We start from the raw sequence: 27,783 nt of genomic DNA, 5'->3' as shown, positions 1-27,783 counted from the left end.
ATTTGGTGAATCGATTTCAGAGTTCAGAAGTTCAGAATGAAGAAATACGAAAATAAAATTTCTTAAGAAACACTAAGACATACCGTCATTCACCCTGACATATAGCAAATTTAAACCAAAAATAGTTAGTACCTATATTGTTAATCAATCAATAATTAACAAATTAACGGTCAATTTGAAAAAAATACCTGAAAAATGAAACGTGTACTTTATATACATAGTACGGAAGGGGTATTCATTTCTATAGCAACCGTTTCTAAGCAACCAAACCGTAAACATAGAAAAATTGTGTATAATAGTAATAGAAAGTGTTTATGTTCCAAAGTAAACATGAAATAAAGTTTTCTTAAGCATTAATCTATTATTATCAGTTGAATATCATAATATGAGTGATCCCAAGCTTAAATCTCCGCGGAAACGACGTTCACGCGGTCGCCAGGGAAGGCGGCAATCAGTACAGCCAAAAACCGACAAACGTGTACTTGCGCAATCAAATAGTGTATTAACGGCGGAGCCCGAGCCTACCATCCCACGGAAACCCAAACCACAGCTGAATCCCGATTACATTCGTGAAGAGCAGGAGATTAAAACATCATTGCAACGACTTACGACGTCCGAAACAACAACCGTAAACGACTACGATCGAGAAGTTTCATTTTTCGTCGCTGCTGTGCCAGAAAAATTTTACGATGCTCTGGATCATTGCGATAGTGAAAACATGCAAGAGCCAGAGGTTCCGCATGAAAAGTCACCCTCGATTCAGTCCGCGGGCAACGCGCACGATTCGCCGACGCATTTGGCCTCCTCCTACATTCAGACCGAAGAGGACGATGTTATAGAACGATACCAGATGCTGAAACTAACGTCAGACGATTCAAAACTACTGTATATTCCGGCGAAAACTTTACCCCTTGCAAGAGCCAATCTCGAAAAAATTACCATCGATTCAAATGATGATATCCTTCAAGGAAAAACGGCGAGCAAACCAAACCTTGACGAAGCTAACAAGTCCCGATTGATTAATCGTTTAATAGAGGAAGAGCAAGAGGAATGGTTTGACGCCTGTGGCGATTTGATTGATCTACAAAATTTCGTCGTTGGTAAACGGGTGAAGAGTGTATGTAGCAAAAAATTTGTTCCCTACTACGTTGACCTGCTACCGATCGGAAAAAGCACAGAGCAGCTTCCAGCGGAACGGACCATAAAGGTGCTGATTGATAAATTGAGATTCGAGAGCCACCCCTCTTTTGATGAAGTCGTGAAAATGCGATTGCGTTTAGAGCAGCTTTACAAACAGTACTACACTAACAAGCTTCTGAGGGTAGTACCTAAGTTGAGGAAGAAATTAGATGCAATGAGACTTGCAATGGCTGACGATGGTGGTGAGTCCAGTTTGTCTTTGATGTTGCAGCGACGTGAACTGAGGAAGCAAATTTACCAAGAAGCAAAGGTGAAGCTCCAGCTTGAGAAGGAAATCGTAGAAATTTGGACAAAATTGAAAGTAAGACGAAGTATTTTTTTTATAACGAAAGGAATGAAAAGAATTAAAACAAACAAACAAACATCATAATCAATTGTTAGCTTCCAATGAATATTCTCGTAATTGATGATAACCAAAACAGTTTCAAAAGGAGTGTCCATCAATGGCGTCAAAAATGTGTTTTTTTTTGGTAAAAAAGAGACACAAACTTTTGCATTTATTAAAATATATTACTCTCACTAATAAATAGTTAGGGACTTGTATTTCTGTTATTATAACAACTTTTTTTGACAGGACAACAAAACTGACCGTGGCTATAAACTGATCATCACTAATGAAGAGGTAGAGCAGAATGAGGCTGACACTCGATTGAAGCAGCAGCTCGCACTCGATATGGAAGAAAGGCTCCAGGAAGAACAAGAAATTTACAATAAAGAGAAGCAGGACTACAAAACATACCTACGAGACCTAGAACAAAACCAGGATGAGGGCCAAGTGATAGCTGTCCACAAACCTAAGAAACCTGATCAAGCACGACTGAAGCAAGATTTAGAAAAATCATTTGCTGAATCTTTTCGAAACGCAGAAGAACCTGCAATCGATTTGCTGCTGCTCAAAAATCCTGATGACATAGAAGGATCCAAAATAAACAAAGATATGCTATTCAAGGTGAAATTCTACATTGATAACTGTCACGTTGCATCGACAAAAGCTCTTCCCTTCCAAAATAACTTCTTAGTAGATTTTAACACTTCATTTTCAATCAAACTGACTACGAAAATCCCATCAGCAATGAAAATCGAGTTATACGAAAAGAACCGTCTCCGGGTCAAACTGAAACTATTCGAACTTCAAATTCCAATTCCTAGCTCATCCGATCTGTTCGAAACGGTAAACACTGTATCGTATGACTTTTCATCGGGAAACCTGTTTAAAAATAACGAAAGCCGAACTGGCAAAATTGATATAAAAGTCGGCTGGCTAGAACAGCTCAATTCAGGAGCTCCAAGTCCTTCGAAAAGACAAAACATTCCAAAACATGCTCAACTTTCGAAAGACCTCATTGAAAAATGGCTTGACGAACAGACATTTGATCCCAACAATTCCGAAGCGGAGCAAATAATAGAGACGTTGGAAAAACATCACGCTGAAGATGACGCGGAAGGTCATAAAGATGATCGCCAGGAAAAAGACGAGCCGTTTGTTTTCAACGAAGATCTTCTAGCGTTCTGCTCGGAAGAGGAGATCAACAACAATGAACGCTTGAACATGCTGAGTCAACGATTCAACAACAACCTCAAATACAAGAATATCAAATTCATCCCGCAAATCGAACGGGAAATCGAGATCCCCGAGGAAACGAAAATAATCGACGAAACCCTCGGTACCGATCCGATCGATTTGCAGAGACATCGGGGTAAAAAGTATCTCAAAAAGGTTTACGATACAATCACCAACCACTGTGCGGTGATCAATCATGACAAGGTTAACGATAATCTACTAGTCGGGGAACAGATCCCGACTTTTGGATCTCTTAGTTTGGCATTTTTCGAAATCTTTGGTCCACGAAGACCACTCAAACCCGCCCGACGGTCTCCGCTTAGCAGAGCTTCAATTCGGGTGTCCGACGTTAATCAGTTTAAAGTTATTGTTACCGTAGTGAGAGCTTTTGGAATACCTACCCGCTTGGACGATCAACCAAGTGCTTCAGCTGGACGCAGGAATAGTAATCTATCCGCAACCAAATTTTGTAACCTTTGAAAAAATGTTATAGGATTAGTACTAACTAAATTTTATTTCTAGCGACCCGCTCATCGAACGTCCGTCCCTATATAACAATATCCATCAAGGACAAACTGCTGCGAACCTCCACGGGAGATGGAACAAATCCCACGTGGAACGAGCGATTAGCGATTCCGTTGGACGCCACGGGCGATCAGATCCGCCGATATCTGAACGTGGATCTGTACGATGAGTTCATGGAAGATCTACTGGAGGACGATAGAGCTCGGCCAACCGAAGTCTATCAGAGAATTTCGAGTAAATGGCTGGGGCAGCTCAGGATACCGATAAGTACAATTTACCTTAACCAAAGAGTAAGTTTGGTACCATTCCTGAACCACGTGGTCATTTTCCAATCGATAATTAGAGACCTCCCTTTTCACTATATGGCTTTTCGTGGTTTTTAGTGATCCTGTTCCAATAATCGGAATTGCTTATCGTTCAAGGAAATTTTCCTGATTAATTAAATTTGAAACTAAACATGAAGTATGTGGAAAGTGGATGCATTGCATTCACTGATGGACAAAATGAAAAAGAGCATTCCGAAAGCTCAAATTATTGCGATTCAACCATTCCTATGAATTTAGGTGCTGGTTTTGTAGAAATTGCTCGCGGGTTCGTCGCTTCAACGTTATGTTTACGAGAAAACTCATTAAAGTCTCTGAAAAAAACGTTATAGTTAAGGACACCAAAATTCACAGGAATGATTGAATAGCTATAGTCTTCCATTTTTTCCGGTTTGAGCTTTTGGAGTGCACCTGTGTTGACCAGTAAATAATCAAATGTACCAGTGTTATTACTCTCTGAAATTGCTTTAGGAGGCCACGGAGGATTTTGTACTTCGCAAATACAAATCGTGAAGCTAAAAAGGTTGGGAACCACTGATCTAAATGCTCTTATTGCAGTGGTCCTCCAACATTCTGATTCCTGTTTTGTAATGGTGCTCTTCAAGTTTTTCGAAATTATCGTTTATATTCCACTCTGCCTCTTAATTCAAAAGGAATCGCTTGCTCGAGAGCCACATTTTCAACTGGACAAACAAGAAATACTCGTTCGGGGTTAAAGCTTTTAAATACGGAGGGTGATGAACCACTTCATAGCGCAATTTTTTATTTATCGGCTGTATCGCTAGCAGAATGAGCGGAAGCGTTGTCCTGGTGAAAGAGCACTTTTTCCTAGCAAAATGCGATCCTTATAATTGTGACTAGAACGTTGTGTTTCTGGTACCAGCACACTAAACAATTGTGAATTGAGCAGCATTTCATTTATGCACACGATTTCTCCATCTGAAAATGTGTCATCGAAGCAATTGATTATATTGAAATTGCTCACATTATTGTGTTATGTAACAATAGCCATAACCTACTATGGCAAAAAAAATTGTAACTTTTTTGTTTCTGCATGAAACTTGTAGTTGTTATTAGCAAAATTGTAGATAAGTTTATTACAAACAACTTTGTAAACAAAACTCTTTCTTTATGTACTGGGGATTTGTTAAAAATTTGGGTTTCATATTACAATGCTCGTAAATTCAGTTTTTTGCTTGATTTTTTTTATCTAGAGAATTTTAGGCCCTATCATGTTCGAAAAATTTTATGACGATACTATACTGAGATTCTTTTTGGTTTAAAAGATTTTAGCAATATCAACAACAACATTATGAGGCCCAAAATTCTCTAGAACATTGTACCTAGAAAAAAAATTAATCCACCTAGCGGTCAGACCCAGCCTTTCTCATTCAAACTTTTATTTGTAAAAATAGATTTACATGAACGCTTCAATCCAATAAATGTATATTCACTCTTTAGGTTCTAAAATATTGATGTTGCAATCTATACATATAAAAATGCAGTCCGGTTTGTCTGTCTGTTTGATCCATATAGGCTCGAAAACTACCGAACCGATCGACGTGAAAATTTCTATGTAGGGGTTTTTGGTACCGATAAAGGTTCCTATGATAGTTTGAGACCCCTCCCTCTTCTGGAAAGGAGTGGGCCAATACAAATGAAACATACATTTCGGCACAACTCAAGAACATGTGGATGGCATGTGGATGTTTTAAAGGTTAATAAATATGTCCATAATGGTTCGACGCCCCTCCCTCTTATGGAAGCACATGTTTCTGCACAAATTTCTGCACATCTCGCGAACTAATCAACTAAATGGAACCATATTTGGCAGGTAAATGTTTTTAGTGGTAACATATATGTTCCATAATCGACCTCAGGCAACATTTTGGATTGTGAGATAGCAACTTCCGGTTTCTGGAAAACAGCCAAAAATGGACGATTTCCACCCAATATAATAATATCCGGATAAATAAAGATACACAGGAGCTAAATTCGACCACAGATACCATTTTGAATTCTAAAATGGCGACTTCCGGTTTCGGAAAACCAGCGGCAAACGACCAAATACCACCTAAACAGGGGGGTATTTTCGGAATCGTAATAATGCACTAGAGCCACAAATCGACTTCAGACACCATTATGAATTGTAGGATGGCAACTTGTGGTTTCTGGAAAACAGCCAGAAATGGCCGAATTCCGTCTAACATGAGTATCTCCGGATCTAGAATGATACACAGCTGCTGAAATCGTTCAAAGACCCTATTTTGGATTCTAGGTTGGCGACTTCCGGTTCCTGGGAAACAGCGAAAAATGATCGAATTATACCCAAAGTGAGTGTTTCTTCAACCAGAATGGCGCTCAGAGGCCAGAAATTATCTTAAATACCATTTCGAAATCCAAGATGGCGACTTCCGGTTAGTGAAAAACAGCCTAAAATAACCAAATACCATCCAATATGAGTATCTCTGGAACCAGAATGATGCAATGAGCTAACAATTGACTTCATGCACCATTTTGAATCGCTAAATGGCAACTTATAGGAAACAGCCGAAAATGACCAAATAATACTCAACATGGATATTTCCGTAATCGAGATGATGCATAGAAACCAAACATTGACCCTTGACACCATTTTGAATTTAAAGACGACCACTGTTAGTTTCTGGAAAACAACCAAAATAACTAAATACCTCCTAATACGGGTATTTCCGGTGTCAGATTGATGCCAGAAAATTTGCTGAAAATGACCGAATACCACCCAATATGAATATATTCAGAATTAGGGCGATGTACAGAAGCCAAAAGTCGAGGATGTTTTTTTTTTTTATTCTCGCTTATTTTCCGTCGGTCTAGTTCTGCCACTGTTGTGGCCAATCACCGACGCCCAGGGAGGCGACTCCACACCCAGGACCCTAACTCACGACCCGTTTATTAACGGACCGGCGCCAACGGCTTTACTTCCTCATGCGATGGAGGGCGTGATCCCAGAGATTTTTCGCCTCAGAAAATCTCCCGGTGTCGGCTAGGATTGAATCTAGACCAGTTAGGTTGGTTGTGAGTGGATCACGCCACCTCACAACCATCAACATCTATGTCGGCGGTGGGATTCGAACCCAGGCGTCGAGCGTGGTTGGCGGAGACGTTACCAACCACACTAGGCCCCCGCCATTAGTCGAGGATGTTGTCATTTCGATAGAACCAATCATTTCAAACGATTTGTCTTTTGACTTTGATCATATCCTATGGCCGATTCGTCGTGCGTTTGCAGACTTCAAACAAACCGCAAGGAATCAATGAGCTTGGAACGTTCAAATAGTATGACACCACATTGAAGCCACATATATCGATCAAGGCAGGTTTCAAATAGTCTTTGGATTTCTCTTCTTTCCATAACTTTTGAGCCACATATCAAATTGTTATGAAGTTTGTTATTTGTAAGTTTGACTCGTTCGTATGACACTAGTTATGTTCAAATAAGTCATGTAATCTTTGAGATAATAGACTTTCGTAATTTTATCACCAATTTAATACATAACGGTTGCTTAAGTTCGATTATAATCAAAAGAAATGGGAACGTGTAGAGCAGTCAATCTTTGAAACCACGTGTTCAATCATAATTCATCAGTTAACCCTTAACTAGCCCGCTCATCTGATAATAATAATCAAATCGGTTGTGTAGTTTCTGAAATAATGAAGTTTCGTGATTTTCACAAGTCGGCACATTACAAATGAAGTTACAGTTCGATTACAGTAAAATTCAATAGGGTCTTATGGGGAAATTAGGCCTTCCATTTGACACTGATTTTATAAAAACCGGTATAGCCATCTCTGAGAAACATGAGTGAGATTAAACAGTCTTCAGAACACGTTTCTTTTCATAACTTTTGAATCAATTTTGTTCAAATCGGTTGTGTAGTTTCTGAGATATTGATGTTTCATGATTTTCACATTTTTAAACATAACCTCTAAACTGGAAATCCGATTACAATGAAATTCAATAGGGTCTTATGGGGCAACAAGACCTTTCATTTGCAATTAATTTCATGAAAATCGGTCCAGCCATCTCTGAGAAAAGTGAGTGAGAATAAAAATCTGCACACACACACACACACACACACACACACACACAGAAAATGCTCAGCTCGTCGAGCTGAGTCGAGTGATATATGCTATTCGGCCCTTTGGAGCACTTTTATACTTTCGGTTTTGCAAGTGATTGCTTTCGGTTTTGCATGTGATTGCTAGGAGAAAGGCAAAAAATAAAACAAAACAGTTAGAAGTAAAAAAAAACTGCATTGACGGACATTGTCATACAAAACTTAATTTTTCTCAAAATCTACAGTACATAGAGAGGAAGTTTTGTACACAAAGTTGTTTGTAATGAAAGTAAGTAAGAAAGTAAGAAGCAGTGCTCTGATCAATCCTTTTTTCTACCGAACACAAAAATATCAGTCATTCAATTTCATCTTATCCGTTTTGTGCGAGACTTCGTACACCGTTCGTCTCTCCGAGCTGTCGCGTTCAATTTCGTTTTCCGATTGCAAAATAAAACGAACGGGCATTACGATCATCTCTTTTCCTCTCTAGTGTAGAATCCTCGCAATCCTGTTCGCACTACTTTATGACGATTTTTTTCGCATTTTCCTTTTGTTCAATATCCATTGATTTTTAGTGGCAATGAACGACCGGAAAAAAATTCATTTGACCAGCAGTCGCTGTATGCTTCTGATGCGTATGTTCTGTTACAGCGTTTTGGTGGCTGGAGGCGCTTGTTTTTGTTGTTGTTGTTGTTAATGTTTAGCGATTATGGAAAAGTAAGGTGTTGAAGCTGTTTGATTAATTCTTCATACATCTCTCAAAGCATCCATGGAAATCAAAGCATCGCGTTTGGACATGAGTAGTGTAGTTACATCTGCCAATGCGGCTAGCACTTTATGTTGCGCAGCTCGCGTCGCGGCGGTGCACAGTGGGGCGGCTCCATACAAATGCTGGCCAAGCGAAAAATTATCTTCAAATCATGGAAAATACATGGTTTTTATATAATTTTGGGACGCTGAGTACGAATTTGATATTATTTTTGCATGAAAATGCGTATTTTTGACGCCAGGGAAAATTTCATGTTTTTTATATATATTATATGAGGAAAATTTTACGTCGGCTTCAATCTTTTGGAAAATAAAATGCATGATGCTTGAAAGACTTTCATATGCCATGAAAAACATTAAATATTAATCAGTTATCAAGAAAAAGAAAAAAAATGAAAAATATGCTTCGTGTTTTAAATTACTCAAGACTTGTTTTTTTTTTTTCAAAGTGACTATTGATTCTTTTTATCGCATTCGAATTTTTTTCCATTTGCAATTTTTTCCATTCACTTTCACCTTCATCTTTATTTTTGTGTTCATTTTCAATACAGTTTTAATATCTTCAAGAAGGGTTTTCGAAATGCAGTTTCTAACGTCAAAATAACTATTCACTATTTGCTCTGTAGAAATTAGCAGGTGATGTATTATGTCATGGTTTATGTTTACACGATTGTTTTTACATGTGACTGGTATGATATAAACTTAAAACATGATTTTGGTAGTCAGTGCTGGTGATCCAAAACATAAATAATGACTAGTTTTTGATACTTCGTAAATTATCGAAATATAGATCAGTTAAACTTGTAAATATGCAAATAGTGTGATTAATTATACTGAAACTTGTTCGAAAACGTTGTTATTATCAGACTAATATGAGCCATTTGTTATTTGCATTGCACGGTTTGCAGTGTACAATTCAAATTTACATTTTTGAAATCCGACATGTGCCGAACACTCGTTGTTTCTCTTCGAAAGAATGGTACTCTGCGCAACTCTGCGCAAGATCGGACTAGATGCATTTTAAGGCATTTTTTCCAAGCTATCTTTTAAAACTAATGCCAATAGTGCCAAACCCTGCCGTTCAAACTTTAAACGCTGTTTTAAAAAAAAAATACGTAATTTTTTGATTCCGTCAATTTATACATATATACATTATCCAATGATGAGGACTATACATTATCCAATGATTAGGATTTATTCTCCACTATTTTATAGACAACTTTTACTTAGACGTCATCAAGATTCAAGTTACTCTTGGGGCTCCAGCAAATTTCGCAACATTGCATTTTTTTTTCAAGAAAAACGCTAAAAAACGCTGACTCAGTACACTTTGAAAAATCATAGAAAATTCAAATTTTGTCGTAATGCTCTAAAAATTTGGATCCTGTCACTTCAATAGTATACAACTATAGGAAGAATATAATTGAAATGAAATTCACATTTTCAATTTTGGGTCGATGGCCAGTGATTCCCCACTGTGCGGTGGTGTACTTTGTCCGAAGCTAATTTAGATTTTCGCATCGCTAAGTACAGGTCACACTCGATTATATATAGTCTCTGATTTTTTTCCACTATATATAATCGAATTTTATATATAATCTAATCAGAGAAAAAATGTATTTTATTCATTTTACATGAATGTTTTATTATTTTCGAATAAATAGGAAGAATTTTATTTTTGACTCATCCCCCTAAAAGTCAGCAAACACATTTCTTATGAAAATTATACATATATCTTGTAGTTATTCTTGTAGTTATTCCTGGGGTCAAATGGAAAGAAAAAGTTAGATCAGTATATATTGATTTGTCAACTCGTTCGTTTTTAATTTCTCAAATTTTTGAAAATTTTCAAATTATTCGTTTGTTCCTAAATTTTTTTAATTTCTTTTTTTTATTTTTGAAATCTTTTTATTAAGGTAATTTTATTTAGGGTTTTTCAATTTCTTTTAATTTTTAAATTCCAAAAACCAAAAAACCAAAACTTTTCATTGTTTTTAATTATTTTTTATTTTTTTCCCTTTCTATCAAGCGTAACGTATTTTCTGGATGTTCTCTTACGAAATGTTCGCTCTAGATCCCATTTGAAATTTAAAAAAAAATTATTTGCTACTATATATACTGCCGTTCTTATGCACGCTGGGACAACTATGCTTGGAACGGCAGTATAATCGAGTTTGAAATTATATATAATAGAATCATATACATATAATCGAGTCAATATAAAATCGAGTCTCTATATAATCGAATCCGACCTTTATATCATCGGCCTAACAGATAGATACTTTTGAATTCGATAGTTATCAGGAGGCTAATTTTTCAAGTCAATTTGTATGCGGGAAATTCTTTTTCGTTATACATTAATAGTGTTCTCCATACATTGTTGATGATCCTATTCATGCATCAAACATCAATTTTGAAGTCCGCCTGCTTCGCCTTCGCCTTAATCCGCCCCTGGGTACCAGAAACAACTAACAGCTCACAACTAAAATTGAGCTAGTTTCAACAATTCAATTTAGGTGGCCTCTAATGTTTCTGCTGATTTGCAATCTACCTTTAATTTTTTGCATCTAAAAAAACACAGTTTGTAAGACGGTTATCAACCAATACATCATTGTAGAACGTGATTTGTCAGGGCATAAGGATTGTCTTTTTCCACTATTTATGCATAACGAATCAGAAAAAAAATTGACTGAAAAATTAGCCTACTGATAACGATGGATATAAAAAGAATAGAGTATATATCGGCTTATCTGTTGGGCCAATGATATAAGCGAAGCAAGAATCTGAATAAGCTTCGGAAAAATATAAATTACAGCCGCGCGCAACGCAACATATGGTATAATGCTAGCCGCGTAGGCAGAAGTTAAAACACTACTTGTGCCTGTCGGCGCTTTGCGACGCATAACAACGACGGACTTCAGCATTTCGCATGAAGAAATATTCAAACTATATCTCCACCTCATTTGTCCTCGAGCAATTATCGCTAAACATTAACAACAACAACAACAACAAGCTTCTCCACCAAAAAATAACGTGCATCTGTAAGCAGTGCCCCAATCCCATCCGATGCAGCGAAAAAGCATTCATCGACCGTTTTTTGACCGTTCAGACAGCCAGTCAAGAACCAGTCGAGAACGAGAGAAACGAAAATAAAACACGCCACATGCTGCCGATCATACTCTAGTTTGCTCCGTTCAACATAAATTCAAATGATCGAGCGAGAGAGTTTTAAAATCGACTTCTCCGAAACTGCGGTCGCTATCGTTAGAAAAAAAATCGTCACACGAGAGAAAGAGAAAAACTTTTTTTCGTTCGCCCGATCGTTTCTGCCGTTCAATTCAAACGAAAAAAGCATGTGCATTCATCGCAGTCACAATCAAATTTCGATCCCTTCTCAAGCACTGGTAAGAAGTGAAACAATTTTTTCAGTATCCATGTAGACAACTGTACGGTGCTGCCATCCGAAAAATGTTAATGTTAATGTAAATGTTAGTTCACAAACATCAAACTCTCCGGAAGAATCAAGAATAATTGGCGCATCATTTAAAATTGAGCGTACCATCAGAACTTCATAATAACCGCTATGAGCACGCTCTACAGTCAGGTTTTCCACTCTCGACGAGGTTAATAAAGCAAAAATCGGGTGCCCGGTGAACCTGACCATATGCATAATGGTGCTGAAACCTGGCTTGCGACATATCAAACTTTAAGTGTTGGTAGAATGGGACCTGAAAATAAATATAACCCCTTAATATAAACCCCCACTTTTCAGTCAATTTCACACTTTTCTTTCGTACTTTGAAGTGTAAAAAGTATGGCAATAGCATTAAATGCAAAAAATGACAATATCATTAATCTGCATGTTACCTTAAGCGTCGACCAAACTGCTACACCTTTTCCATATACAATCTTGAACAGCTCAACGATCAATGACGAACTATGCACGATCAATCGGTTTTGCTCATAGTGATTTATTTATGAGAATTGAAGTCATCAGATGGCAGCTCTAACCGTCGGAAATCGGTCGTATTCAAAATGTATGAAAAATATGGAAGTTAGGTATCTTGTTCTAGTTATCTTTGAATCACATCTGTTCAACTGAAGAACCAAAAACGAGACAGAATCTCTTTATTTTAAGTATCGACATCTAGCGGTGGAGAGAATGCATTTTACACTCGAAATTTCATCACGCTTATATTCCATTCATTCAACAAAAGAACCGCATGAGCTCTCGCCGCTTTCTCGTCGAGAGAATCCTTTGTTCTCCCCGGTGCTGGTATAGCGAGGGTGCCTTTTCATGATAAACGTACAGTGCCACCCGCATACGTGCAACGGTTTTTATGTAGATATATTTTCAATGAATTTCATTGTTGCCCAAGTTGAAAACTGAATATCTTGACTAACGACAATTATTTTTTTACATTGTACCTGATGTCGTAAGCAGTGCTGGTACAGCGCGTCTGATATGCATTTCTAGCAATGTTAGGTATAAAAAACGGTACGAGAAAAAAATATTGTCGTTGATCGAGAAATTCGGTTTTCAAGTCCAACGAAAATATTCAAGTAAATCAACTAACAGGTTAAAATAGTTTCAACAGTCGTGAGGTGTACGATCCAAGAAAATTTGTTAGACAATGTTTGAATGGTTGAAAGATTTTTAGTTTAATTTGTTCTTTTGACGTTGATTGTGAATTGTTACTGAATTTCCACTTTAAAGATCTGATTGCGGTCCTGTGTGAAGTGCGGTCGGTCCTGTGAACTTGATTTTGATAGATTCAACTATTCAAGATCACCTTTTTGCCTGGTTATCAAAGCAAAAAAAATAGTTTTTTGGTGCATGTTCAAACTATTGGAGCGAACTGTTCGAACGATGCACTGTAAAATCAATGTAGGATGGAACAGCAAAAAATGAATGCGAAAGCTTGGGCACCAATTTGCTGCAGAGTTTTGTTCGAAGTTGCATATCTGTTCTGTGCTTTGAATACAAGCAATCAGGGTAGGGAAATGTACTGGCACGCTACAGTAATCACACGACAGTTGCGAGATTTTTGTGATTACCACTGTGGAATGAAACACTACGCGACAGTAGCCGCTACCGAACTTTCATACGATCTGCTTTATCTCTTGCTTTTTGTCACGAATTCAATATGAACAACAATTCTCTCGCTCACTTCTTTTCATATTGTTGTCATTGTATAGACAATCTCTGGCTCGTGTGTTATTGACTGTAGCTATCTGTGGTATTTATTGCATTTGTTACGAATTGAAGTGGAATCAATTCACTTAGCGTCAATTTTTATTTAACCACGAGGACGTTAATTGAATTTGTAAGATTCATGCTTTTATTGTCCTGTTTTTGATTAAATATGCTAAATTTGTATGAGACTTTCGCTACAGCGAACTATTTTCGAATGAAAAAGTTTAGAAGTTGGGATTAAAATTTTCTGGTGTACACGATTGATGATATTTTTCGGCAGCACATACATAGTAATTATAAATTTTCCATCTTATTACTGTGCTAAACTGTCGCATGATTGCCAATTATTGTCATTCGCACAATGCGACAGTCGACAGTCGAAGCGGCTGGAGATCGGAACAAAAGAGAATCGTTACCTATCCGTGTTAGCCTTAAGTCTCACGATTCTCTCAAATAGAGAAGCGTACAGTTGAACGCTGCTGTCGAAGTCAGCAAGAGAAGCAACAGTATTTTTCGATAGGGTGTCATGCAAAAATGTCAACTGTTCGACACACTGCAAGCAATTGCTTCGGAGGCACTATAGTCCTAAAGTGAAGCACTTAGACACTACAAAATAAAGTCCGCGACAATGCTGTTTTAAACCACTGTGGTATGATTTGAATTTCTGTAACAGGGTCGATCGGGATGATATAGCGAAGCAAGATTTGTGTAAGGTATCCTAAATTGAATCTTATGTTTCTAGTAGTCGCTAGAAGAGATAAAAAGTAGTCGCCTCAGTTTATTTTACCCCCATTTTCCCTCTCCCATCGTAGCATTTCGTCATAAATGCGTTAGAACGCTTTATAACAAACTCCAATGACTTTTTTGAAATTTGTTTATCAAGAACATAGGTACATTGTATCAGAAATGAACAAAAAAGACAAGAGAGTATTAAAAATGACCGTGAACAGACAAAGCAGTGAAAAAAGTACAATTTGAATAAATCCAATTTTTTGTTTAATTTCATATTTGCTACGTAGCTTGGCTTGACCCTCTACGCTCCCTCTCTCCAAATTACTGTACATGTTCACTGAAAAGTTGTCTGTAAAGCCTGTGTCAAATAAACAGAACAGAAAAAGCCACCTACGCTCTAATTCTGGGTAAGAAGAAGAAGAAGAAAAACATAGGCAGACGAATGTTATGATAGGCTTACTTGCTTTGTGATATTCTAGGTTATGAGCAAAGTAAGATATTCGGTTATGATAAAATATTTTGGATGCGTTCGGAGATTTGTTTGAAAATTTGAAAATTGAAGGTTTCAAAATTCGATTGATAGATTTAACAAAAAACAGTTTGAATTTTAATACGAAAAATGTAGCCACCACGCCCTTGTAACCTTTCATGAAGATGATTCTACAACAAGATTTTTTTCGTAAAACATCATTAACAGATGCTCCTCTAAGTAACATCTTTTCGATTACACAAACGCCTGCTAGGATACCATTAAGATAGCAGCAATCTATGTGGAAGCGCTTTCGTGGGTAGACAAATTCCAAAATCTTGAAACTTTGAAAATACTGTATTTTGGAACGCTACATTTTGTTTTTTGATGATGAGTGATTTCTATATAAACTCGTCTGCTAAACACATTGGCGTGATCAAAATCAAGATCAAAGGGGGTGTATTCCGAGGAAATTGCAAATTAAATTTTAAATCGAAAAAAACGCAAAGTTGGCAACACTGCAGGAAAAAAATTGACCACCTTGTTCGCTTCTACATCTAAAATCCTTCAAAATGATATGTCAATATCACCTGTAGCTCTTCAGGATCCCGAGATATCCGCAAATTAAAAAAGGTGTTTCGCTCATTCGCAAAAAGTGGAAGCAGTCCCATTGGCCGAGGGGTCTACCAATCGGTACAACACTTTGTATTTATAAGTTTCGGCCCAAAATACATTGACCCACAAATTTTGGTCGAAATCGGAGATGGTCGATGCAATTCCTGGGATACTTGACATGGAATGACTTGGAATGACCCATATTCAAAATGGTCTATGAACATTGTGCCTAGTGAATCTCGAAAGAACCAACCAACTCTTTGCAGGTTGATTGTTGAGATTTTAGACGATGCGATTTCTCCAGTGTCAGCTGCCGATAGGTCTCAGAACTTTACAGTGGTCGCAAAAATTCCATCATATTGCGCATAAAAAGTTTGACAGGTTGTTCTTTTCTGTTAATTGTCACTACCTGCACCCATCGCACGCACTGCTTCTTCATGTAGCAACTTTCATAAATGATAATGGACAATGCGTTCCTTTGAGATGCAATTGCTTTGAGACTGAATTCCTTTGAGACAATTTGCTTTGAAAGCCATACACACCTGTACGAGTCAACAGGAAGACATCACCAACTAAGAAGGCAGTTTTTCGCTGAACGCTTCACTGTTTTCGCCAATTATTATTGAATTTTTTTATCCATCTAACATAAAGCCTTAATGAATTTTAATCTATGATAGTCCTCAACGTCATATTTTAAAGAAAACGGATCTAGCAACTCTACTTGAGAAACAACTGGAACGTTCACCAAATTCGAAGTAATCCTCAGCAGTAGTGAAGGCATGTATCATCGAAGATATAGGCTCATTGAATTCAAACGCTGTGCGATGCCTGGAAAAGAGTAGAAGTCCTTAGAGTATGCGATGGGCGAGTAATGACAACAGTCTGGGGTACCTACTCAATCTCATTATTTAGAAGCTTAGCGACAAATGCTGCCTGCTGAATGTTTCGACGCCGAGCTAAAGTATCAAGATTGATAAGCTTACATCGATCAATATATGGAAGCAAATTCAGTGGGTCACGCCATGGTAAGTTTCTTAGAGCAATTTGGATGAAGCGGTTTTGAACTCTTTCGATTCGTAGGCTCCAGGTCACTTGATGTGGGAGCCAAATTAATGAAGCACTCTCGATGATTAGTCGCTTTAAAAAGCAATACAGAGCTTTTAAGCCATACGGATCATAGAATTCTTGGGCTATTTTGGTTATAAACCCCAAAGTATCTAAATTTACACACATCATCGAGCAAAAAACCGACATCATTTAGAAATATTATGAACAGCAACGGCCCCAAGTTGCTTCCTTAAGGTACCTCGCTCAAGTTAGCAATCGAAAATGAGATACATGCTCCTTATTTCACACGAAGTGATCGGTCACATAGGTATGAACTGCAACTAAGCTGACAGATGCACCAAGCAGGTTTATTTTGCGCAACAATATATGATGATCGATTATGTCGAATGCAGCTTTCTGATCCTATAAACCACATTCATTCATTCTAGTGATGGGAAATATCGCCCAAAACGGACATCGATAACAATCGATAATTACGGGGCTTTAATCGATATTATCGATAAGTATCGATAATTTGAGGGCCAATGTTTGCGGTAGAAAATTTTTTTTTCAGATGGTGATGAAAAAAAAAACTATGACAAATTATTGAGTTGGATAAATTTCCCATGGAAGGTTATCATGTTAGCTTCCTCACAAAAAAATATCACGTCCTTGCGTGCAGCCTTCCGGCAGTTAACCGGAACATTCGCCATGGCGGACGAAAACATGCGTGTAGCCATGTTTTTAAGTTCTTTCTTCGTTTTTTTTTATAATTCCTCCTCCGGTTTCGCGACAAAATTGTTGGAATAGATCTTGCGCTTCAAGTTTGTCCAGAAATTCTCGATGGGAAGCAGGTGGGGAACATTGGGCGGATTCGCCGACTTCGGTACCACATCGATATTCAGCCGCTCCATCTTCTCCAACGATCGCTTCGAGTAGTTGTCCGACGTCAAATCTGGCCAGAACACCGTGTCTTCGCGCTTATGGTATTTCTTGATGAACGACGCAACTTCTGTCAGGCACTTCGTACTATAAATTTCCCCGTTCACGGCCAGCCCGGAGCGAAAGATGAGCAACTTTGACATCCCTTTCTCACTGATTGTCAGCCACAGCCGCACCTTCTTGGGGAACTTGGTCTGTGAAATAAACTTTACCTCGGTGCTCACTTCCTTCGTGGGGGAGGTAAAATACGAAGAGCCCTGCTAGTCGTTGCCATCCAGGGTGAGATAGGTCTAGTCGTCCAATACCACTGTCGCGTCGCGATTCGCCGGGAAAATCGTCTTGACCATCTTATTCAACCGCTGTCGCTGCGTCATTGCCTGCAGCTCCGAGACCAGTGGACGGGACTGCCGCTTCCTGCATGTATGTCCATGTTCTCCAGATGTTTTTTCACAGTTTTAGAGCATGCACCAACGTCTCGGCCAAGTGCACGCAGCGATTTAGCCACTCTTCCCTCGGTCTTCCTCTTCAGCATCCTTTGAAGCTTCTTGTCGCTCAGGGTCGTTGGCCGTCCGGAACCGGGCTTTCTTTCGATGCTCTGATCGTTGTCCAATAGTGTCAAGATGTTGCAGATGCCAGAACCGGCATACCCGGCGTCCACAAAGTGCCGCACGATGTTCGTTTTTGACGCGGCGGGGTACCGTTTTTTGAACGCGCACACTTCTGAACGGAGTAGCTTCATTTTTTTCGTCATAACAGTTAGAGTTTGACTGATAGAGCTGTCATTTTTTTTTTGCTAAGTCATGGGTTACTATGATTGATGATGCATGAGTAGTTTCGTCAGTGCGATTGAAGGTAAACCCATGAAAAATCGGCAATTTTTATCCATTTTTTTTACCGCAAACGTTATTCGACAAATGCAATTTTACTATACAAATTTGTTAAAAACAGAGACAGAAAAAACAGAGTTAAAAACAGAGAATTGCCGCAAACGCAGCCGCAACGTATCCATTGTGTTAAGACCTTGAATGACAAATCTTACGATACTGCGAATGAAAATTCGAACAACCGGACGAGTTAAACAGTTTGTTTTGGAAAGACTTTACGCCGGGAGTGCTTTCTACGGAGTAGTTTCAAGCCGAAGTTCATTTTGAAGGTTGTATAATAAGGGAAATAATTGAAGCAGGCAAAATTCTGTCAATTTTTAAGCCCTATTTAGAGTTCCAAGCGAAGTGAAAATCTCATACAAAATGTTCATTTTTTTACGCTCGTGAAAAATGCAACCTGCAAAAATTTCACTTCGCTTGGAACTGTAAACAAATTCGATCCAGCAAAATCGAAGGTTGTGGATCTCATCTTTTTCACTTGGGTTTCCTTTTTTCACGCATGCAAACGCTAGTGAAAAAAGCAGCAGCAAGCGAAAACTTGCGTGCGTTTATATTCTTTCAGTTGCAGCCAATTTTCACTTCGCGCGGAGTGTAAACTCGTGAATTTCGCTTCACTGAAACTGTAAACTGCAGGCTGGTGAAATACCTGCGTGTTCCACAAACGGGATTTCACGACAGATTTCGCAAGCGAAAATTTACGCTTTTTTACTTGTCAAATTTTTCACTTCGCTTGGAACTGTAAACTATGCTTTAAATGGCCAAAACTTCACGAAAAATTAATCAATTCTGACAAAACAGGTTTCATTTTGCTGGAAAACTGTCCTAGTTTCCTAGTATTACTTGAGAACTGGACGTGACCAAGGGTCACTGGAAATGTTTCGGTTTTCCGGAGTGTGTGCCAAAGTGTACATTTTTGCAACGCGTAGAACTTTTTCTGACATTCTGTTTCACCTAGGTTTATATGTTGTCAATAAATCAGAATTTATTTCGGGTTTATTGGTAGCCAAAGATTGAAAATTCGCCAAGAAATCATCGAGGTTTGAATTTATTAAGTATGGGTGTTGATTTAGATTTTTAGTGGAACTAAAAATTGTTTGTTGGGTAACAGATACTTTAAACTTAAACAGTTCCAAGTTAAACTAAACAATTACCAGAGAATTACCAATAGACTGCCGCTATGCATGTCCATCATATTATAAGAGTTGGCAAGCCAAAGAAAATGCATTTTATTACAATTTCGTATCATTGCTTTTTATGAGATGGTGCAAAAAGTTTGGATATTTTTTTAAAGTTCTTCAGTACTAGGTTGTCGAATTCATCTGTTCTTAGGAAACTAAAAACTATAAATACCTTTTTAGTTACCATTATTTCTCAGAAACTCAGTGACACCCGGGGCGAACCTTTACACCACCTGCAACAATGCTAAATCTTGTCGAATAGCAGCACCCAACAAATATCTAGCGGCAAAAGCAACTCCTGGGGTAGGGTAGGAGAGGTCTCCTTCTTTTGGGTCTCCTCAGGGGGGATTTACTGCTGTCAAAATTCATATATGTGTGCGTTATCGCAGATCAACTCTGGTCCATGAAGTTTGTTGGTCCATGACGTTTAAAAGATTTCCTGTGTGGTGAGGAAACTTCATGATTTTCAGCTAATTGCAGGCTGCTGCCACCAAATTTCACTACGCAACGCAGTATGAATAAAAGTTTTCCGCGATTTTTAGAGTTATGTTAAAAAAGAACGTTACAATTCTACTAAATTTTACTTCAATCAAAACGACACAAACCAAAACAACCGGACGCCTTGTTGCCATATACGCTGGTCACGGTTACACGATATTTGACAGATAGATTCCCCCTGGGTCTCCTCCAGTAACCAGCCGCACTGACTCGTGCTCACCCTTATAATATCGATAATTATCGTTAACGTCAAAAAATTAACGATAATATCGATGACCAGCATTTATCGATATTATCGATAAGTATCGATAAGTTTCCCATCACTAATTCATTCAATCATTCATTTATTTGTTATCTGGTGGTGAAACCTTGTAAATCACTACCTCCGTATTGTCAAAGTTTTATACATGTCAATGACTTAACTGCCGGTAACCGCAAGTCAGTCCCATCTGTAAAAATATGAAATCGAGAAAACAGCTTCGAAAGATATTTTATTCACGCTCAGTTATCACTTGTTTAACATGAAATATTTTGACAACATTCATGCTAAAATATAGTTTGCATACTAGCCTGCACTTAATACGTTTTAAAACCATGAAATCATTGATTTAATGATAAAAACCTTGAGTGTGACTGACTTGCCGTTACATTCTACATCGAAGTGAAAAGTAACCGCAAGTCAGTCACATTGCCATGTTGATGCTATAGTGCTTGTCGACGTTTTTTTATTTGTTGTCGTGGAAATCCGTCAATCCTTCGCAGTTCGTAAGTGTATGTTCATGTGAACAGTTCCAAAACTGTCGATGTTGGAAAATCTCATGATGTACGGAACCGATGAAAGCTCATCCGGTGAGGATTCGGATGAAGAAACTGCAGCTGGGCTGTAGTTGGTTTATCCGACAACAAATGTCAAGATAATCAAAATCCGTTTGAGGTTCGAGCATCACCTTTGGCGGTACCTTGGAACGATTTCTTGGATTCTGATGGAAGCTTTTTCGATACTGAAGATTTTCCGGATAGATCCATGAAAAAGCGAACCAAGAAAAAAAATGGACTAGAACTCATATTAGCAGGAAATTGCTGCACATAAATTCGTCACCATTTCAAACTTTTCAAAAAATTGTTACTAAATAACTTATTTTCATATAAACGGTCATATCGAACTTTTCTCCTCTACTCCCCATCCATTTTATTTTGTTTTAATTGGGACTGACTTTAGGTTATTTCTCCTCTGGGACTGACTTGCGGTTACTTTTCATAATGAGACAATTCGACTTGGTATTGATTTCCACTTTTATTGAACAAACCACTATTTTTTATCGGTACATCTGAAAATACACTCAATGATAGGCCAAAATCCGATGTTAACTCAAAATTGACAAAATTACAGATGGGGCTGACTTGCGGTTACCGGCAGTTAACTAATCTACTATTTTTACTTTACTTTAACATTAATTTGCAATTATGTTTGTCCAGAGTTCCAAAATTCGAGGCAGCCCCTCTTGAAACTTGCTTCCGAAGTCGAGCGTTGAATTGTAGAAGGCATCATATTCCAATTTATCACACCTCTGACGAACGGGGACGGGACACGAGGCATATGGACGCTAGGCATATGGATGTTAGGCATAGTATGCTAGGCATACAGACGCGAGGCATAATGGATACGAGGCATACTGCCAAAAGGCATAACGGACGCGAGGCCGAATGGACGCGAGGCCGAATGGACGTGAGGCCGAATGGACGTGAGGCCGAATGGACGCGAGGCCGAATGGACGCGAGGCCGAATGGACGCAAGGCCGAACGGACGCAAGGCCGAATGAACGCGAGGCCGAATGCGATGTTGTACGATCGCATGGGATCCAATTATGTAGTTCAGGTGTTTTTATATTCCTAAACAGTTCAAGTTGGGTATAATACTTTTCTTGAAATCATGCGGCGAAGACGCATAATCGAGGGCAAGGAAACGAGGCGGTACTAAGCCGCCGTGGTTTCCGCAGTCCGAGCCGGCCGCCGACCTGCCGTCGGAAGCGGCGGCCTCTCGCACCCAAACGACTGATCTACTGGTTTGCTAGGTCTACTCAAGCAGAGTTTTCTTCCCTCAGTTAAGTCCGAACAAGCGGTAGCGAGTAAGGACAGCATTCGCTCGAACAACGAGTCGGTCGAAGGCCGCGAGTGTATTGCTTTCCAAATGAAATTTTGAAGTGAAATACATGTTATTAAAAAAGGGCTGTGATGATGATGACGATAACAACATATTCCGCATCACTTCCCATTGGCCTTGTGTCCTTTCGGCCTTGTATCCATTCGGCCTCGCGTCCATTCGGCCTCGCGTCCATTCGGCCTCGCGTCCATTCGGCCTCGCGTCCATTCGGCCTCGCGTCCATTCGGCCTCGCGTCCATTCGGCCTCGCGTCCATTCGGCCTCGCGTCCATTCGGCCTCGCGTCCATTCGGCCTCGCGTCCATTCGGCCTCGCGTCCATTCGGCCTCGCGTCCATTCGGCCTCGCGTCCATTCGGCCTTGCGTCCATTCGGCCTCGCGTCCATTCGGCCTCGCGTCCATTCGGCCTCGCGCCCATACGGCCTCGCGTCCATATGCCACGTGTCCGTATGCCTGTCGTCCATTATGCCTAGCGTACTATGCCTCGCGTCCGTATGCCTCGCGTCTGTATGCTTAACGGGGTGTCATCCTGACGAACATTGTGTTTGCGTAGCTTGTCGTACTGTTTCGTGGAATTATGGAATTATGTAGTTTTGCAAACGACGGCTTTGAGTTGGGAATAATTTTTGAAAAAGTGCTGACGGGGATTGCGTTTTGGAAAGTTTCACCTAAGATTTCGCTTCCAGTTGTGTGAAACAAGTAGGTATGGGTGAATTCCAAAAAAAATGTGGTAACTAAACCTCCACACATAAAACCATGCTGGGCAGTACAAATGTAAGACTTCATTCCAGTGAAGAGTCTTCGATTAACAATAATTTCGGACCATTTCGACTCAGCCGTGAGATTTGTGACTCTACGATAGTTCTCCGGACTCCCACGGGAACGAGAATCGATTGTTTTCAGATTTTAGGTTAATTTATGCTGTACAAATGAGCTATTGAAAATTAAGCATAGTGGGGAAGCTAATGCAGCAATACATCATCGGAACACAACGGCTAGAATACCGTCAGCTCTAGGGGAGAACAAATTTTTAGTTTGTTGGCCGCAGCGGTAATCATCGATTGGGAACTTTTACCTTCTAATTTTGTTGAGCGGGAGAGCTTAAAAGTTTCGGACTTTGGGAAGTTTTTGGCCGATAAAAAAAATCGTTAAGTGTTCGATATCATTTTTTTTCTTCGTTGGTCAAAAAGTGAAATTTTTACCACTTTGAGGCACGACTTCCCAAAGAACAATTGAGCAAAGACGTTGCATGACGAGTTTTTTCACGAAGACGAAATTTTAAGCCATATCCCTAGCCGGAATTCGAAAAGTCGAATTACATTAGCACTCTAGTAAATAGCACTCAAATGCGTATGACAATCTATGTTATAATAAATTAGCGATAAGCGAATATTTCTCTAATAAAGCAATCCACTAGTGACGTCGTATTGCTTGTACGTTTGTTATTGTTGTTGTTTTTCAAGTTGCAAAACCAAAACACAACCGAACACGAGACCTTTGAGTGTTGGAAAGTAAATCTAAAGTGGTACTCTATTGTTGGTTAAAGGATTGCCCCACGCAATACTAGAGCAACCAATCGGACAACTGTTGTTTTTCACGCTTTTCGATTCGCATTGCATCCAAGTTGCGACCGTTCGTACAAACGTGAAGATGTCAAAAGACAAACGTTAAGATGAGCGATTACCGAGCTCTTAATTTTTTTTGCCGAATCTCGGTAATTTTTGCCGAGAACGGCACCACTGAGTGCTCGGTTAGAAAAAAAATGACAGCTGTCACATTTTTTCGAAAATCTCGGTTCAACCTAACTGAAGTTTCGGCACAAAATATTAACGAGCCGAAATAATATCAGTTAGGTGGACCGAGATTCACGAAAATATGTGACAGCTGTCATTATTTTTTAAACCGAGCACTCAGTGGTGCCGTTCTCGGCAATAAATTACCGAGACCCGGCAAAAAAATTTAAGTGTGTAAATTCTCCAGTTAGCGAATTAGCGATTAGTGTCGCTAAATTTTCAGGTAACGATGCCCACCACTAATAACTACTAACATCAAAACGTAAATAGTCTTTTGAAACACACATCTCCTCTCTTGATGCCCACGAAATATACTTAATCTTCGAAAAACAAAAAAATATATATATATAATTCCTTCTCATATTCACCTCACCAGATTGAAGGCACCTTTGAAATCAAAACTCCCTTGATTCTTTTTGGTTACTCGAGGAGCAGTGACGACTCGCCGGAGTATACGTCGATGCTAATCGGATCTACCATGCCGGATTTACGCGAACTCACCCACATTTCCTTATTCATTAACCTGGAACCGAATGTGGAAATTCCCTGCTTTGACACAAACCAGCTCGAGTGTGTGGAATTGGAGCAAACCAAGACGCGGATTTATTTGTGGTATGAAGAGTACCGGAATGAATTTCCGCAAAGAGCAAAGTTACCGTTAGTAACGCTACTCAGTGGAAAGCGTGTTTGCGTCACGAGGTTACTGGGTCCTATCACCGTACCCTTTTGTATCGACGAGAACGTAGAACGAATGATAAGGCGATACGTTTCGCTTATTCCAATCCACTACAACACAGACGCATGTTCGCAACTGGGGGGAGTTTGGCTAACCAACAGAGTAAAATTACAGTTTAAAAGAAAACTGAAAAAAAAACTATTAAAGCATTTATTTTCAGGAAATAATGAATGTAATGTGTGCTTCACCAAAAGATTTAGGAGTTCTATTGGCGTGTTTCTACACCAGTTTAGAATACGAGGTTTATCTTGTTCTAGGACACAGTCTGCTGGCAGGCGACTGTACATTTGTCTTACTTCGTGAAGGCGGTGAGTTTTTCCTGGTAGACCCAACAAACGGTAAACGATACAACAGCACCGACACCTACTGTCCACTAAGTAAAATTTACTACATCGTCAATCAAGACAACGTGTGGGGAAATATCCAAAAAGAAAATCGAGTCTTTCTAACGCAGCTGGATGTTAATCGATCGGCTTACTGGAGACCACTTTTCAATAGATCCCACGAAGCTCCTACAGGGTGTGTTCACGATGGCAACTTTTTATACAAAACAGCTCTCAGTGTTTCGGACTTACAGCGAACTATTGAAAGGAAGATTATGAAAAAGGTTGGAGTCTGGCGGACTCATCGGAAAACAATTTGGAATCGGTTAGTACATGTCAATCATCCGCAACAATTCAAATATCTATCAAGAACAATATTTTAGTTACATCAGCGAGCAACTTCACCATGCTTTGCCCAGTTTAGAATTGGACACTTGCCTCGAAACCAATACAGATCGTCATCTAGAATCATTTGACCAATTGTTTGCGCCGTACAAAGTGAATGGATTTCCGATAAATCTTCCTTACACCAATTTATCCACAGTCGTGGCACACGTGAAAAGCACAGGAATTCATCTTAACTCTGACAACAAGGTAGAATTTGCGCTTGGTTTGTACATTAAGGATTACCCCAGTAATATCTATTCGGTGTGGATTCTTCTCCTCTCTCTAACGCCTAGGATTTAGGATATGCAAATATTACCGTAAATGTAAACGTAACGTAAAAAATTGATTTAACGTAAACGTAAAAAATTGATTTAAATTTATTCTTTTTATCCCTTCAATTCCCCGCAGGCCACGATCATTACTTTCTGACTCACTTTGCCAGCCTTAGAACCGCAACGTTCCATTTTTCGCACCACGTCGGCTCCACTGATTACATTCCCAAACACGACGTGTTTTCCGTCCAACCAATCAGTTCTAAAACAAAATTATGTTGAATTGACCAAATGAAAAAATAGCGCTAACTTACTTTTCAGTGCAGATGAAGAATTGCGAGCCGTTAGTGTTAGGGCCGGAATTCGCCATCGAAAGAACGCCGAAACCCGTGTGTTTAAGAATGAAGTTTTCATCGGCAAACTTTTTTCCGTAAATGGATTTTCCACCCGTTCCGTTGTTCGCGGTAAAATCTCCTCCTTGGCACATCTGAAAAAAATAAATACAAAATGAAAATACAGACTACTAATTTCACATTAAATTACGTACAAACTCTGGAATAATGCGATGAAACGTGGAACCCTTGTATCCAAAACCCTGCTCTCCAGTGCACAGAGCACGAAAATTTTCTGCCGTCTTCGGAACAATATCTGCCCGAAGGGACATGATCACTCTACCCACATCATTGGTACCTATTCGAATATCAAAGTACACCTGTGGATTACGTTTTTTCTCCTCCGGTGCTTTCGGTTCCTTTGGCTGGACGTCGTTTAGTGTTTCATTGTCCTCGCCCTCGTTCTGATTGTTAAGCGTAGCACCAGCATGCTGCTGCAACCAAGAGTCCTCAGCCCAAACCGGTTTGTTGCTGCCTTCTTTAATGCGTTGTGGTTTCGCGACATTCACGCGAATCGTCCGTCCGCACAATTCGGAATCGTTCATGTTGTCTACAGCTGCAGCCGCATCTTCGGCACTTTCAAACTCAATGAACGCGAAACCTCGATGTTTTTGCGATTCGTAGTCCACAGGCATCTGTATGTCTACCAGATCTCCAAACGGAATGAAGGCGTCGTTTATTAGCTTCTCAGTAACCTCATCCGAGAGGCCACCAACGTAAACTGTACGTTTGTCACTCGCCATCCCAACGGTACGCTGCGTTTTTTGATTACTTTCAATACTTATAACCGCATGAAATAGATAATAACAAAAATGACAACTCTCAAAACATCCTCAACTAAGTAAATGCTATTCAAACTTTATAATTAGAAATTTGAAATGAATGATACACAACAAAATACTGCCGGCACGAAGAGCTAATAAAAAACGAAACGAAAGCAAAATCAGATGATAAACAAACGGAATACCTGCTTCACGCTACACACTACACGGAAAACAAAATCTACCCAACCGGAGGGTACAAACTACCTGAAATGATGTAAACCTTATACAACTTACGTGTTGGGTAGTTTTGCAATGCTATCGCTGAGTCATTTCAATTTAATTTATTTTAAACATGCTTTTACTCAATGATGGTGTTTTGACAAAAAGTCAACATTGAGAAGTTCGAACCCAATAGGGGCTATCCACATACCACGTGGACAGATTTTTAACGATTTTGACCACACCCCTTCCTCCCCCGTGGACAACTGCCCATATAAATTCTTAAAAATTTGTATGGACCGTGGACATTCCCCAACAAACCCCCCGCCCCCCCCCCTCCAAACCTGTCCACGCTGTATGTGGATGGCCCATATTGAATGATTTCGCGTGAAGAAATTGATTTCGCGAAAGTGGCAGAGATTTCTTTGATATTGGTAGTTTTGGTTAAAAATTGGTGATTTTAAGTGACAAACGTGCTTTTGTGCTTCTGTTTTTAAATAATAGCCGCCAATTAGGAAGAAGATTAAAATTGCATTTGTGAGAATGGAGGCACTCAAAGGGGAAATTATTGAAGCCAGTTACACCAAATTAGAAGGTACGTGAGTAGGTTTTGAGATAGATTTTATAGATTTTTTTTCAATGATCCACTTTTCTCAACTAATATTAATTCAATCGAATGAAATCAACTGAAATCTACCCA

At 39.2% G+C, this 27,783-nt stretch overlaps 2 protein-coding genes across 4 annotated transcripts; one reads left to right on the top strand and one right to left on the bottom strand.

Moving 5' to 3' along the window:
• The first annotated feature begins 304 nt into the window (after positions 1-304).
• On the top strand, positions 305-26,222 carry LOC129727280 (coiled-coil and C2 domain-containing protein 2A). Of its 3 annotated transcripts, none has more exons than XM_055684956.1 (7): positions 305-1,501; positions 1,775-3,230; positions 3,284-3,576; positions 24,367-24,828; positions 24,887-25,374; positions 25,433-25,759; positions 25,845-26,222. In XM_055684956.1, exons 1-6 carry the CDS (start codon positions 386-388, stop codon positions 25,734-25,736), a joined length of 4,119 nt encoding a protein of 1,372 aa, XP_055540931.1. In that variant the 5' UTR covers positions 305-385; the 3' UTR covers positions 25,737-25,759; positions 25,845-26,222. The 3 variants fall into 3 exon arrangements, with proteins under 3 accessions (XP_055540931.1, XP_055540929.1, XP_055540930.1); XM_055684954.1 differs by having other exon boundaries at positions 25,433-25,765; XM_055684955.1 differs by having other exon boundaries at positions 25,433-25,770.
• On the bottom strand, positions 25,779-27,042 carry LOC129727283 (peptidyl-prolyl cis-trans isomerase E). Its single transcript, XM_055684959.1, has 3 exons — positions 26,256-27,042; positions 26,023-26,195; positions 25,779-25,970 (listed from the first exon to the last, which is right to left on the bottom strand). The coding sequence occupies exons 1-3, from the start codon at positions 26,841-26,843 to the stop codon at positions 25,823-25,825; spliced, it is 909 nt and encodes a 302-aa protein (XP_055540934.1). The 5' UTR covers positions 26,844-27,042; the 3' UTR covers positions 25,779-25,822.
• Between the last annotated feature and the right edge of the window lie 741 nt (positions 27,043-27,783).

This window comes from Wyeomyia smithii, chromosome 3, assembly GCF_029784165.1.
Source record: "Wyeomyia smithii strain HCP4-BCI-WySm-NY-G18 chromosome 3, ASM2978416v1, whole genome shotgun sequence".
Classification (NCBI taxonomy): Eukaryota; Metazoa; Arthropoda; class Insecta; order Diptera; family Culicidae; genus Wyeomyia; species Wyeomyia smithii.
Note: the sequence above shows the minus strand (reverse complement) of the source record. Positions and strands in the feature narration are given on the sequence as shown.